Source organism: Ranitomeya imitator, chromosome 5 (genome assembly GCF_032444005.1).
Source record: "Ranitomeya imitator isolate aRanImi1 chromosome 5, aRanImi1.pri, whole genome shotgun sequence".
In the NCBI taxonomy this organism is placed as follows: Eukaryota; Metazoa; Chordata; class Amphibia; order Anura; family Dendrobatidae; genus Ranitomeya; species Ranitomeya imitator.
The window spans coordinates 261,456,741-261,471,922 of record NC_091286.1 but is presented as its reverse complement, the minus strand read 5'-3'; the positions used below and the strand labels follow the sequence as shown (position 1 = coordinate 261,471,922).

General features: G+C 37.2%; 1 protein-coding gene across 25 annotated transcripts in view; it reads right to left on the bottom strand.

The window, feature by feature from the left end:
- The window catches only part of LOC138637428 (titin homolog), a 1,151,517-nt gene that overhangs the window by 882,239 nt on the left and 254,096 nt on the right, over positions 1-15,182 (bottom strand). For 24 of the 25 annotated variants that reach the window (XM_069726100.1, XM_069726106.1, XM_069726124.1 and 21 more), the window contains 4 exons: positions 14,166-14,222; positions 13,536-13,592; positions 11,702-11,878; positions 7,586-7,645 (listed from right to left, as the gene is read on the bottom strand). In XM_069726100.1, coding sequence (XP_069582201.1) covers positions 7,586-7,645; positions 11,702-11,878; positions 13,536-13,592; positions 14,166-14,222 — 351 coding nt within the window. The remainder of the gene's footprint in view (positions 1-7,585; positions 7,646-11,701; positions 11,879-13,535; positions 13,593-14,165; positions 14,223-15,182) is intronic. The other variant, XM_069726115.1, reaches the window with a different exon arrangement.

Sequence of the window (15,182 nt, the reverse complement as noted above, 5' to 3'; positions counted from 1 at the left end):
GTGGAGCGCTCCTGACCAGACCTAGGCGCCTCGTCACAGCCTAAGAACTATCTAGCCCTAGAGATAGAAAATAAAGCCTACCTTGCCTCAGAGAAATTCCCCAAAGGTAAAGGAAGCCCCCCACATATATTGACTGTGAGTAAAGATGAAAGTCACAAACGCAGAGATGAAACAGGTTTCAGCAAAGGGAGGCCAGACTTACTAAATAGACAGAGGATAGGAAAGGTAACTTTGCGATCAGCACAAAAACCTACAAAAGACCACGCAGAGTATGCAAAAAAGACCTCCGCACCAACTCACGGTGCGGAGGGACCACTCTGCATCCCAGAGCTTCCAGCTAGCAAGACAAAATCATGAAAACCAGCTGGACAAGAAAACAGAGAACAAATAATGACTATCAGGAACTTAGCTTCTGCAGGAGAAGGCAGGTCACCAGAGAGATCCAGGAGCGAACTGAACAAATGCAAAAACATTGACAGCTGGCATGGAGTAACGATCTGAGAGGAGTTAAATAGAGCAGCCAACCAAAGGACAACCCACGTCACCTGTGTAAGGAACCTCAGAAGCAGCAGCTTCACTCACAGCCACCAGAGGGAGCTCATAGACAGAACTCGCTGAAGTACCACTCACGACAACAGGAGGGAGTTCGACAACAGAATTCACAACATTTCCCATCATCATCATGGATGACTTCAACATCCCCATTGAAATCTGCCAGTCTGCAGCCATCAAACTCCTGTCGCTTGCTTCATACTTTGGTCTTACTCAGTGGTCTTCCACAGCCACCCACACAGATGGACATACACTAAACCTCATTTTTACCTGACTCTTTAACCTCACCTGTCAACCTATCTGAACACCATCTACTCACTTTGTCATCCTTGTACTCCTCACCTTCATCCCATTTCCAGCAACTAGCACCCCCTCACAGAAACCTCACACACCTAGACATCCACAAGCTCTCTGACTGTATTCTACCGCTGTTCTGCATATCTTCGCTCCATGACTCAGACAGTGCCACCATTTTTTACAACACCACACTTGCCTTAGCTATTGATTCAGTCACCCCTCTCATGCATGGCAGAGTGCGACAAATTAATAGATAACCCTGGTACGACAACTTCTCAAAAAAGCTTCGGCATGTGACAAGGGTTGCAGAATGGCATTGGAAAAAAACTCCCACTCCCTCACAGGATGACTTCATTGCATTTAAAAATGCTATTTTCAAATTCAAGCTGGTCCTTACCTCTGCTAAAAAAAGACTACTTCACCACCCTTCTATCTTCTTTATCAACTTTAACAACTGCAAACAGCTGTTGAACACCTTTAACACCCTTGTTCACCATCCACTGACCTCACCGACCACCCTCATCTCTCCGGAGCACTTTGTCACACATTTTTTAAAATAAGATAGATCAAACAAGGTAAATCTTCCACGAAGACCGCTATCTATAACAGGCCACTGCCCTTCCCCCACAACCTCTCTCCCCACCATCAGTGATGGAGAACTTACTAATGTTATCTCCAAAGCCTAGCTCACTACTTGTGAGCTCAACACGATCCCATTCCACCTCCTCGCCAACCTCACTACCACGCATATTCTGACCCTAACCCTTCTCTTCAACTCATCAGTAGCTTCTGATAACTTCCCTTCTGCCTTCAAACATGCCATGATCACACCTATGCTGAAGAAGCTATCCCTAGACACGATCTCTACATCTAGCTGTCGCCCCATATTGCTGCACCCATTCACCACCAAGCTCCTCAAAGAGCATGTCCATGCTGAACTTTCCTCTTATCTGACTTACGCTTTCATTACCTACAATCCAGCTTAAGTCCTCACCATTCCATCGAAACTACCCTGAACAAAGTTTCTAATGATTTAGGAGGAGAAAAGTAGACATCTGGTGCAACCATCCAACGTTAAAATCTAATTTATTCACATTAAAAACAATTGTCAAAGGAAACCATACAAAGTCTGACGCATTTCTGGTGCAACATGGGTGTCTTTAGTCATACTAGCAACTTACCGATTAACAAAGCTAACAGACAATTCTCTATACTCCTCCTTCTAAACCTGTCCTCTGCCAATGGCACAGTCTACCACTCACTGTTACTACGAATCCTCTCTTACCCCTGCATTAAGGATCTTGCCCTTTCTTGAATATCCTCCTATCTTTCCAACTGCACTTGGAAGAAAGGACGTCCCGCATCCCCACACATCCAACTGCTCCAGCACGCAATGCTGTATATGATTGGGTCATTTTCCAGGGTTGAGATAATGATGGTGCTAACAAACAGAGTAGTGTAGCATTAGACCCAATCCATTCCAGGTGGGAGCACAGAACCACAATTCCTAAGACACACTACCTCTTCATCTTGCCCTTTCTCTGTCGGTGTCCCTCAAGGCTCTTTTCTGAGATCTCTACTCTTTTCAATCTATAGCTTTGACCTGGGACAACTCAAAGTCTCATGGCTTTCAGTACCACTTAGAGGCTGATGATACTCAGATCTACCTCCCTGGTCCAGTGTCCCCTGTCTGCTGTTCAGAATTCCAGAGTATCTATCAGCCTGACCTCATCATCTTTCCTCCACCCTGCCTAACTCCTCTAGGTGAATAGCTATCACAATAATTGATATCCTGCTTTCCCCTATACCGCTGCTCTGGAGTAACCCTCAACTCTGCCCTGTCCTTCAATCTCCACAACCAAGCTCACACCACCTCCTGCCACCTCTAAGACAATAATTTTACAGAATCTGTCCTTTACTCAGCCTTGAATCTACTAAAATGCTAGTGCATGTCCTCATCATCTCCCGCCTCGACTACCGCAATATCCTTCTCTGTGGACTTTCAGCTAACACTCTCGCTCCTCTCCAGTCAATCCTTAACTCTGCTGCCAATGAATCCACCTTTCTCCTTGCTACTCCCCTCCATCTCCCCTCATTGACCTACAAAGCCATCCATAATCAACTGTATCTCCTCCATATATCTCCAAATTAGTTTACTGATATTTTCCAACATACAACCTCTGGTCCTCAAAAGATCTCCTCACATCCACACTTATACACTCCTCACCCAATCGCCTCTAAGACATGTTCCAAATATCCCCTATCCTCAGGAATTCTGTGCCTCAACATGTCCAATTATCTGCCACATTCAGAACTTTCAGATGGAACTTGGAAACCCATCTCTTCAAAAAAGCTTGAAACCTGCACTGACTCCACTGTCACTGCACCACCACTGGAACTGCTGCAGACCTCCAACCTACTGTCTCATTCTTCACTATCCTGCAGCATTTAAGTCCACAAGTGCAGGGCCCTCTCCTTTCTGTACCACTCTGTCATCGTTATTTTGTTCTCTGTAATTTATATTTGTATTATATGTTGTAACCCCTTCTCATATAGAGCACCATGGAACCAATGGTGCTATAGAAATAAATAATAATAATATTAATATGTAATTAAACAATTAATACTTCAACACTAAGTTAAGGAAAAGACTATTTGCAGGGAATGCACAACAAAGCTGTATTTCAATTCATTTTCTTTTCTTTTTTTTAAATAATAAGAATGTAAGCAATATTTTACATTGTTAATGTAGATCATGGATAGTTTAAAAAAATCAGACTTCATCTATAGCAATGACTGTAATATGAAAGTACATATTGCTAATGGCACATCTTTACAAACTCATGGCAAATTTTATGAATTTTATCTCTTGGCCGATGCAGATCACAGCTTGTCCAAAAGCCGACATACAAATCCTTCATCTTATAAGAATGCAAGCGCATACTAAGCTGCTGTGACAATCCAGTCTTAAATAATAGCGGTTCATCTCAGTAAGCAGAGAATAGCAAGAAATCGCCAGGTTAGAAAGGATTGTGCAAAGATTTTTGCTTTTGCTTTAAAGTTATTCTTCTGTGCAGTTTATACCATCTGAAATCGCTTTCTGTAACAGTATTTGCAAGATTTGCCGTACAGGGATATTTGCAGGTGATTTTGTCACAACTAGTGCATGTTATTTTGTAATCTAGCAGTGGGTGAGATATTTTTGTCTCAATAACTAAAGGAAGAAAATTTATGCTGGCAAAATGTTTATTTTGATATTTTAAAATACAGTTTTCAACATTGAAATAGCAACACCAAGTAACACAAGCTGTAAGATTATGTAAATCAAGGAAGAAGAAGTATTCGTTAAGATCTGCAAATGATAACATTTTCAATTTTAGAATGTGGGAAAGGGATAAAAGCCACAATGAAAGCACTTTTTTTTATAGCTACAGTAAACATCAAAAATCAGATCAAGCCTTGTGGGATTATTATGTTATGCCTCCTGTTTATTGATGTGCCAGTTATTGCCATTTGCTTAAAACAGAGAGGGGCAGAATCCTTAAACTAAAAGACCATGATTTATCTCTCAGGAAAATCAATATGCCAAAATGTCAGCACTAGAAATGAGCAGATCAGCAGATCTGATAAGATTCAAATTCGTGAAACCACGCTGATGTTCCTGGGAAATTCGATTTGGAGTGACTTTATTTTCTGCAAATTGAATGTTCCTTATTAAGCACAGGGGTCTGAAGAGACCACAGGGCAAAAAAGTAAGACAAAGAAAAAAAAATATAATTAATACTGACATTTGCACGAGTCAAATTTCAAACAAATCCGTATTCGGTAGAATACAGATTTTTAAAAAAAATTCAAGTGGAATATAGTTTGATACATATAAATTTACCAAACTCTAATCAGTACAGTTCAGTGTTGTGTTATTCAGTGATTGGAAGAACAATGATGAACTTGAATGACAGCAAGAGGTGCACATAGGTAAATCTCTGCACAGATGAATCATCAGATTAGAAGAATGGCGTGCAGTGATCCATTCTGTACTGCAAGTGAAAACGGACATCACATACCAAACCTAATGTGACACACAGAATCTATAAAAATCATCAGAAGTAGAGATAAGCAAATATGACAAAATTAGAATTTGCTAAGTCTCGGAGATAGGCCTCTGCTGTGTGTCTCCCTGCCCTCTCCTTCAAGGTTGGGCAAGGAAGCTTGCCCACTGCCGCTAGCATTGTCTGATGGAATTTTTTTCAGCGTATTTTGGCCTTCTTGTTTATAACCATTTTAGAATATCTCCCCACCCCAGGAAAAAGAGCTGCAAGGTTCTCCTTGTAGCATGGTCTAGCACGGTAAACAACCAGTACCGTTTTTTGGCCAAGATGAATGTAACGTGATGGTCACGGGAAAAGCAGTAGTATATAAAGACAGCCACATGTGCCAAGCCCCATACAGCCAACACTTCCTTGTCTCCACCATGATAACGACTCTCCATCTCTTCTTCCACCCTCATTTCTATACTCAGCCCATCTACATAGGAGAGACAGGACAAAGGTTGTGTGGCTACTAGTCTCTGTTGCGCTAGCCACCAGCTCCTGTTCCACCTCTTCAGCATCCACCCCCTCATTATATTTATTACCCAATCTGCACTGAGCAGATGAGATGAGGCTGGGCTGTCTATAATCTCTCTGTGTTGTTTCTTCCTCCATCCCCATCTGGTCCGCATGAAAAGCTTCATGTTTAATTGTGAGCAGTGACTGTTTAAGTAGGTGCTCACCATCTTTGTGGAGTCCATAAAGTCTTGGAAAAGCACACACATGTCAGACATCCGTGCCCATTCTTACCAATAGCAAATAAAATAAATTATGCATGATTAAAAATGATTATTATTTTTAGCACTGTCTGTAAATATAAATGTCACTTGTCATTCAAATTTACAAAACATATGTCTCTACAACTAAACATATGTTCTAAATACTGTGGCAAAACTATGGGAATTGTACTAATTGAAATATGTATCAGATAATTGTGTTCATATTAAATATGGTTGGAAATTGCTGCTTATTGTAAGCCCTTCAGGCACCTGACAAAGCAGGATGAGTGAGAATGTTTCTTATAATTTGCAGGTGACAAATGATTTTAACCTCCTAGCACATAAAGAATCTTAGTGCATGTTCTTCTGAATATCAGATTAGCTTTTAGCACATTTAAGGTAGAAATACACTTTTGATAGCTGTTCTTTCTAACCCATCTGGTGTGTTGTTAGCATTGCTTGTCATCTGCTTGTCTTGTCAGTTATGTACAACTGAGCTCACTTAGTTTAGAAACTGAAGATGTTGGTAATATTATTAGAAAAATCGGAATTTATATTACTCATCTTCTAAATTAAATTACCTACATCCAAGTTATTTAATCCTTAGAGATGAGAAAATTGGATGGAAATTGAATTAATGCCAAATTTTTGGAAAGTTGCTGGATACAGCAAATTAAAAAAAATGTGATTCAATTTTTGTGAGTTGTCAAAAATACCCAATTTTATACAATACAGAAGATTTTATCAGCTAGAGAAATCTCACATGACCTTGGGCATGGCCAAGTGGTCATGTGGCCTTCCCCATGTCTTGCAGCTATCACATCACATGGTATAGTACAGCCAGGCTGAAGGGACTATCAAAGACTGTATAAAAGCAGAGACAGACATTGTAGGAGTAAATTTTGAGGTGAATATGGATAGAGAGACAGGGTTCACAGATTATCCACAGAAGTAGGGAGAATAAGCCATAAAATACTGAATAAACATTATAAATAGGGTATGACAACACAGCAGTGAAAACAGTTACCATATGTTTACCTGTAACCATACATGTTGAGTCACATTGACATTGCTAATCATGTGTTTGTGTTAAAGAGCTTGAAATGAGTTGGATACAGTTCTAGGAGACCTCAAAGTGTGATACATAATCTTTCAGGGCAATGGAAGTACTTACGATTTGCCACAAATCAAATTTTTGGAAACAAATTTGTAAAAGCTCACAAATTCGAATTTCAAAAGATTTGTTCATCTCCAGTGCTAACAGGATGCAAACTTGGCTGCGTAATTTATCATTTTACATTTCTATGGCTAGTAAATAGTTTTAAATACTGCATCATATTAACTTAGCATGTTATCACAATGCATACCGTAAGTTGTGAAAAGTAAAAATGAGAAATTCAGTTCCGCTAAATCTGTATCAATTTTATTATATACTGATCCTTTAAATGTGCTATTAAGCTCATTCGCATGCACAGCCATTATATGCTTCATGTGGGGCACAATATAGTATAGCAACTATTAGTAAAAGTAAAAGAAAGTGTTTTATTCTTGTGGATAAAAGATGGATAACACAGAAAGTTGTCTCGAAGCAGGACGAGACTAATTAGAGGAAGCACTGTTCCACTTGACCGGAATGATTTGTACACTATAATGTGCAGCATGAGGGAATGCTGCTTGTAAAATAGAAAACTTATCACTGCACATGAGTTTTTTAATTAGACTTGTATGACAGGTAAAGCCCATTAATAAGAATTTTTCGAAACTGCTATCTGGTGAGATTTAGACATAATTAGCTGCAAGTTCTTGTCTTTATTACAGAGTTTTCTCTGTGGTAGGAGTTTATCCACAAGGAATTATATATGATGGCAAGTTGATCCTTTCGGAAAAGCGTAGAATATGAAGCTAGCGCACAAAGAAGTTTTTAAATACCTGTGTATAATTCCCCGTGAGCATACATGTCAACCACATAGCGACAGAACTGATACTGATCTAACAGAACAGAAAGGAAAAGAAGACGAATCAACAGAATGGATACATGAAGATGGCTTATGATCAACAAGAAACAAAACTACATACAGAACAATGATAACAAACTATAAAAAATTTAGTGTCATGGAATGGCTTAATATCCAGAATCCAACAGAGTAGAATAACTGTATATTTTACATAGTTAATTTTACAATATTGGAAATCTCAGTAGAATATACAATTCACTAAGTTGCTGACTATGGAAAATAAGAATGTACAAAGATAATATTAGTTTAGCTTTATGTGCCCTCATTTTAGGGTTTACATTACTGCCACCGAATCTGGATTAGCCATGATTTTCCTGGACCAAACCTTGATCACATAGGGTCTTATGGTGACATAAAATTTGTTTTATTGAACTTTCAGAAGTTCCGGTCCTAAATCTGTTATATAGTTCCTACAATGTGTCTGTATAAGGCAAGGGCTACACAGAGATATGTGTCTCTAGACAATGAAATTGCAGTGCCATATTGAATTATTGGATGTAATAATTTCCTATGCAGTCATGTTACGACCAAAGATATCATGTAAATGGGCCACAGAGTCATATCTAATGCCAAATGTTTTGGATTCTCTGTCGCTGGTCAATAGTCACATGCAACACTCTTCCGAGAGACTTCAATACAAGTCGCGATGAGCAACGTACATGAAACTTGTCTGCTACTTGACTCTATTATTATTATTAATTAATACTTGCATGACAGCAAGTAACAGACAACTAGCAAAAATATTTTGAACTTTTCAGAGAATATCTATTGTGCGACACATCGTTGTGTAGTTCTAGCCTTACCATGATAATAAACAAGTCTATGTAAAACGAAATGAGGAAAACAAGATTGGAATCCATAATAAGCCAAAAACATCAAGCACAGACTTCCCAGACAATGTGACCTGAGAAAGGATCGTACATGGTGGTTCAGTGGTTAGCACCGTAGCATTGTAGCATTTGGTTCCAGGGTTCAAATCTCACCCAGGATAACATCTGTAAAGAGTTTGTAAATTCTCCCCGTGTTTGCATGGATTTCTTCTGGGTTCTCTGGTTCCCTTGCACACTCCAAAGACATACTGATAAGGGACAGTGATGAAGATGGCTATAAAGTGCTTTGGAAATAATTGCTATCTATAAGTGAGTAAATTAAATAGATAAAAATGGTCTCAAAGCAAAGTTCTTCGGGAAACTTTTTCAAGTTACTAAATAGGGCATACAGATACTGGTGATACAGCATAAATATAAGATCCATTCCCTAAGAATGCAACTGAAAGGTCACAAAAATGGTTCTACTTGGAAAAAGGGAACACCCATGCAGCTTATAAAAAATACAGTAGCTGCATCATATTCATTATATAGCATCTGCCCTAGTGTTTAATACATTGTTCCCTTTACTTCCCATCTCATTTCAAATAGGGCTTTATTTTGCTTTATTTACTTACTGACCACATTGGGCCACACAAAAATAGCAAGACCTTAAGTGAAAAAATGCAACAGAAATATTGAAGGGTTTGTCTGGTCATCGGTAGGATAGGTCACCAATATCATATCAGTGCGGGTCCGACACCTGCCCACCGTACCCAATCTGCTATTTTCAGCCCCAACCAGATGTATGGAGTCTGCATTGTATGGCTTCATTCACTGTGAAATGATCATTGCCGAGAACAATAGCTCAGCTCCTGTTCTTACAAATGTTTCTAATATATTCAGCTGAACTTATGATCTTAAGAAAAAACATGTATTTTTTTCTTAGCATGTCTTTATTGTAATGGCATAGTCCGATAAGTCAACACTTGCTGATGTAATAAACCTCACAGTATTTTATTATTCCATTGCCTGTCCATGTCCTTGACCTTTTAATTCATGCCATGTCCTTTATTTATATGGTGTGCAGTCAGATTTTGTGCTTTGAAACTTCAACTATAACTAGAAAATTTTCTGAAGCCTAGGCTTGACACTTTAATTTTTACACTATTTAACTATTTATTCGGCCCAGTTATATTCACTGTGTTGTGTAATTTTTTTTAATAATATTTGACACAACTATTTGTCATTTCATTTTTCTTAGCACGTTCTTTATTTGGCCTTATTATTTACAGTCTGCGTGACTCCGTTATATGTGCATTTAAGGAAACTGCTATTTACACAATGTGTACCCCAACTACCCCATTTGAAACAATGACTTCTAACTTGCATATTGAATACATTGTTCGAGAAAAATAGAACACAAGTTTTCCATTTCCATTCAGCAACCAATCAGATTACAAAGTGTAGGACTCCTATACACATTAAACTTAGTTTGGCCGAAGCCATCAATATCAACAATATCAACCTGTGCATAGGGGACCTATTGACTTTCTACCAGCTTGTGATTTTGTGGAAGAGAAGGCTCCGGCATCTGAGATTTATCATATCAGATTCTTTTGTTCTCCTGGAGATTAGACACTGCTGGTGTCTGGTGGCGCCTCTTATGAAGAACACACGGACTGTTCAGCCAGGCATTCTTGATTATGAAGAATTTGGGAGAGCTACCTGTAGTTTCAATGATGATTTGGCTGACAGCTATCTATTTTGAATAGGGGGCTTTAGTATAACAGGATATTGACCAGATGCGTTGCAATTCCCACAATTGAGAAAAACATTCCATACATTTCTGTATACTGTTCAGATGAATGGTGTATTTGCTAAAAAATTCTTCACCATTTCTGCTGCAGTGAAAGCGGAACAAAAAATGACAGCAATATTCTCATTTCTGTCTGTGAGCAACTCCAACAAGAAAGTGCCCACTTTACCCGGGTAAATAGGGAGTGCTGGATGTTGTAGTCGTATGGTGATGAGGGAGCTAGGTACACTCCATTCTCATTACTGTCGGGGGCCTGGCAGTGGGATCAGTGACCAGACTATTAATGTACATTGTGGAAAAGCCCTTCTAATCTTCCATTAGATATTAGATACGCTGATGACTCTAAAGCTCTGTGGAATTAATGGCATGATATAAGTGAGTAAAATAAAGAAATATGTGGTTTTGCATTCAATTGTAGCCTATTCCCACTCTCCACTCCACCTCTATATTTTGTTTTCAGATTTGTATTTTACCAAAACTAATGTACAGAACATCGAACCATTGTGTTGCTACAGGAAAACAATGCAAAGTGCATTCTAAACACAATGTTTATTATCTGGTACAAAGAATGTGACAAGAACTTAAAAAAAATCATATATGGTATCTGATTAGCTACTGGATTTTTTCTGCTAAGAATTAATGATGGAAATAGATGCAGGAATATCAAACATTTTGAATATTATGTATTAAAGAAGGATTTTGTTAGGTTGGGATTAGACTACCCAACCGGCAACATGAAACAGCCATAGATCAGCAACATGTTTGCCGATCTTCAGTCGTTTAATAAACTATTTAAACAGGCAGACCATATGTAGTCTGCACACAGAACAAACGCTAATAGATTTTTCTGTGTGCCTATATTGCAATTATTCTTGGCAATACATGTCCTGTCCTGACACTGTGGTCCTGTGAATACCTGTTTACACTGTGGGGCTGTGTATACTTATTTACAAACCAAAAGATTATTTCACTCGATAGTTGTTAGGTGATTGGCATCCCATTTACATCAATATCAAGATACAAACATTCCTAGGATAATGATAATCATGCAGTGTAAGTGCGCCATCAGCCTTTCTCAAAACAACTTTCTATTCAATTCTATTAAGAACTTATTTAACCTAAAACATTACTTTTGAGATGCTGGAAACCTTAGCAACAACACAGTATCAAATGAATTGGTAATGTGATTTCAGTAATACATAGTCATGATACTATGATATTCATCCTTTGATATAATGTGTTTTGTAATAATAAATGAATTCATTTGTAAATCATAGACTGCACGTTATTTGGTTGTTTGTTTGTTTGTTTTTTCTGGAGTCTTTTGCCATCTTTACAATTTCACTATACGATTCCCACTTGTTACCTCCGGAAGATCTTCATCAGTATTCATTTGGCTATTTACCTTGTGTCTCAACTTTGGATTCTGACTTCATTTCTTCCTTGGTCTTTAGCCTTGCTTTACTTTCCTCTAATGTTTTTGTTTCCTTTATGGTTTTAGGTACCTTTGTTTCAGATGTTTTAGCCTTTACTGCTTTTTTCACTTTTTCCTCTGTCAAAGAGACCGTAGCTTTCTTTTCATCTAAAAGCAAAGAAAAACAGTGAGTTTTAGAAATTACTTGAATTTCAAGATACTTCAACAAATAATCTAAGCTACTTTATAATATATATATATATATATATATATATATATATATATATATATATACTGTATATTCATGCATACAAATGTATATATATATATATATATTTATATATATAGGTACTTCTCACAAAATTAGAATATCATCAAAAAGTTAATTTATTTCAGTTCGTCGATAAAAAAGTGAAACTCATATATTACATAGAGTCATTACAAACAGAGTGATGTATTTCAAGTGTTTATTTCTGTTAATGTTGATGATTATGGCATACAGCCAATGAAAACCCAAAATTCATTATCTCAATAAATTAGAATACTTAATATACCACCTTGAAAAATGATTTTAAAATTCAAAATGATTGAAATGTATGTTCAGTATATGCACTCAATACTTGGTTGGGGCTCCTTTTGCATCAATTTTTAATCACTATGCCTAGCCAGTCTCCAGACCTTAATCCCATAGAAAACTTATGGAGGGAGTTGAAGCTCCGAGTTGCCAAGCGACAGCCTCAAAATGTTAATGATTTTGAGATGATCTGCAAAAAGGAGTGGACCAAAATTCCTCCTGACATGTGTGCAAACCTCATCATCAACTACAAAAAACATCTGACTGCTGTGCTTGCCAACAAGGGTTTTGCTGTCTAGTATTAAGTCTTGTTTGCCAGAGGAATCAAATGCTTAATTCTCACTGCAAAAAGCAAATACTTTTATATAATTTATACAATATGATTTTCTGGATTTTATTTTTGGTATTCTGTCTCACAATGTTAAAATTAATCTACCCTTAGAATTATAGACTGTTCCTATCTTTGTCAGTGGGCAAACTTACAAAATCAGCCAGGGATCAAATACTTATTTCCTCTACTATATTTGCAGTCATCATATTATATAGCTCTGTGTACTGTGTGCATTTCTACCCAGTTAATTATTCTTTTTTCCACTAGGTCTATAGCATCACTTAATTGAAAACAGATTAATTCAATCCTTCTAAGTATTATGTAGAAACAGGAAGTCTCTTTTCCTTTCATGAATCATTACCACAAAGTCCATGGCACGGGGAGGAGAGGAGCAACTGGGTTAGGAGTCTAAGAGTGGGACGACACATGCAGGAAAAAGAGACTTCCTGTTTCTACATGTGCAGACAAATGAGAAGAAATAACTGTGTAGAAAGGAAAAATGAGCAATTGTAAGTACATAATATTATATAATATGATGATTGCAATATATTTAAATGATAAAAACTTTGATGGAAGTGCTTCTGTTAGGTTTAAATTGGCTCTGTCATTAAGGGGTTAATCTGGACAGTTGAACAAAGTAGATTCAGAAAATATGATTGATTATTTTTTCACCTGCACATTATGAAATGAGCCACATGGCTTCTTTGTTACATAAGCTATTTTTACTCAATAAAGTTTGGCGAACAGCTTGTACTTACACATGACTCTTGTGTGTTGGTGATGCTCTCACAATTTGCAACCATTTTCTGTTTACTAGGATGGCTATTCTGACAAGTTAGTTTTGAAGAAATTAGTCTAGCTGGTGCAGCAATTAATAACCATTTTTTTAATTTCTGTATGTGATACGTCTAAACACCAACCTTTGGTTGGGGACTTTTTTTCAGGTTTTGCAAGTTTTTCTGGTTCTGCTTTTTCAGCTATTAAAGAAAGAAATATGTTATTGTAAAAAAAATGCATTTCATTTGACATGTATTGTATCAATGCATGGATAGAGTTTGTATTTAATCAAAATCCCTTAAGGATAATGAACGAAGGATATTAGAGTGACAAAGGGTATTAAACAGAAACACATTGTGACCATCACATGCAAAAACATTATAGCCGGAAACCGTTGTGAATGTGGTCGATATGATATCTTAACTGTTTAAGGTCATATGATTTAGGAAGTAAAACACATGTTTTTCTCTCAAAATCATGACTCTCTTCTTTCAAAAAATTCTTACATGGTTGGTGGTATTTGAAATATTGTCTCCAACTAGCTCAGCACTGATGACCATGTCATACTCAAAATCGGTCAGATCTCACGACTTTCGCATTCTAATATACATTCACATTGAAATTAATTAATTAAAAATTTGCTCACTTGATTTTGTGAGAACGTGATCACGTTTAATTTTAAGATGTCATTTCTTAAGTCTTTAATCTAGATAGTATAGCTATTACTAATAACCATTTTTTAATATCTGTATTGCAGAATACCGAGCACTAACCTTTGACTGGGGTTTTTTTCTCGGGTTTGGCAAGTTTTTCGGGTTTTGCTTTTTCAGCTGTTAAACAGAGACATATGTAATTGTAAAAAATAAATGTGACTAAATATGTATTACATTTATTTCACTCTACTTCACTCTTATAATAGATGGCAATAGTTCCCGAGATGTTTGTAAAGCTCCTGGTTTTCCACACAAACGTAAAAGGGCACATGGAGCACTAAGCCTTTATACATTGACTTTTAAATATAATCATTTTCGGGAACACACTTTTTTGCAAACAGATTTTTCTTGACTAATTAATCTAAATATCATAACAATGTTAAGAAGAAGTAAACTTAATAATCATATTTGGAATCATGCAGTGAATTTGGAACTGATGAAATGTATATCAATTATTTATTAGTTAATGTAAAGTGGATCTGTCACCAGACTTCACAGTATATTTTACATAAATAAATATACAGTGGGGCAAAAAAGTATTTAGTCAGTCAGCAATAGTGCAAGTTCCACCACTTAAAAAGATGAGAGGCGTCTGTAATTTACATCATAGGTAGACCTCAACTATGGGAGACAAACTGAGAAAAAAAATCCAGAAAATCACATTGTCTGTTTTTTTAACATTTTATTTGCATATTATGGTGGAAAATAAGTATTTGGTCAGAAACAAACAATCAAGATTTCTGGCTCTCACAGACCTGTAACTTCTATTTTAAGAGTCTCCTCTTTCCTCCACTCATTACCTGTAGTAATGGCACCTGTTTAAAATTGTTATCAGTATAAAAAGACACCTGTGCACACCCTCAAACAGTCTGACTCCAAACTCCACTATGGTGAAGACCAAAGAGCTGTCAAAGGACACCAGAAACAAAATTGTAGCCCTGCACCAGGCTGGGAAGACTGAATCTGCAATAGCCAACCAGCTTGGAGTGAAGAAATCAACAGTGGGAGCAATAATTAGAAAATGGAAGACATACAAGACCATTGATAATCTCCCTCGATCTGGGGCTCCACGCAAAA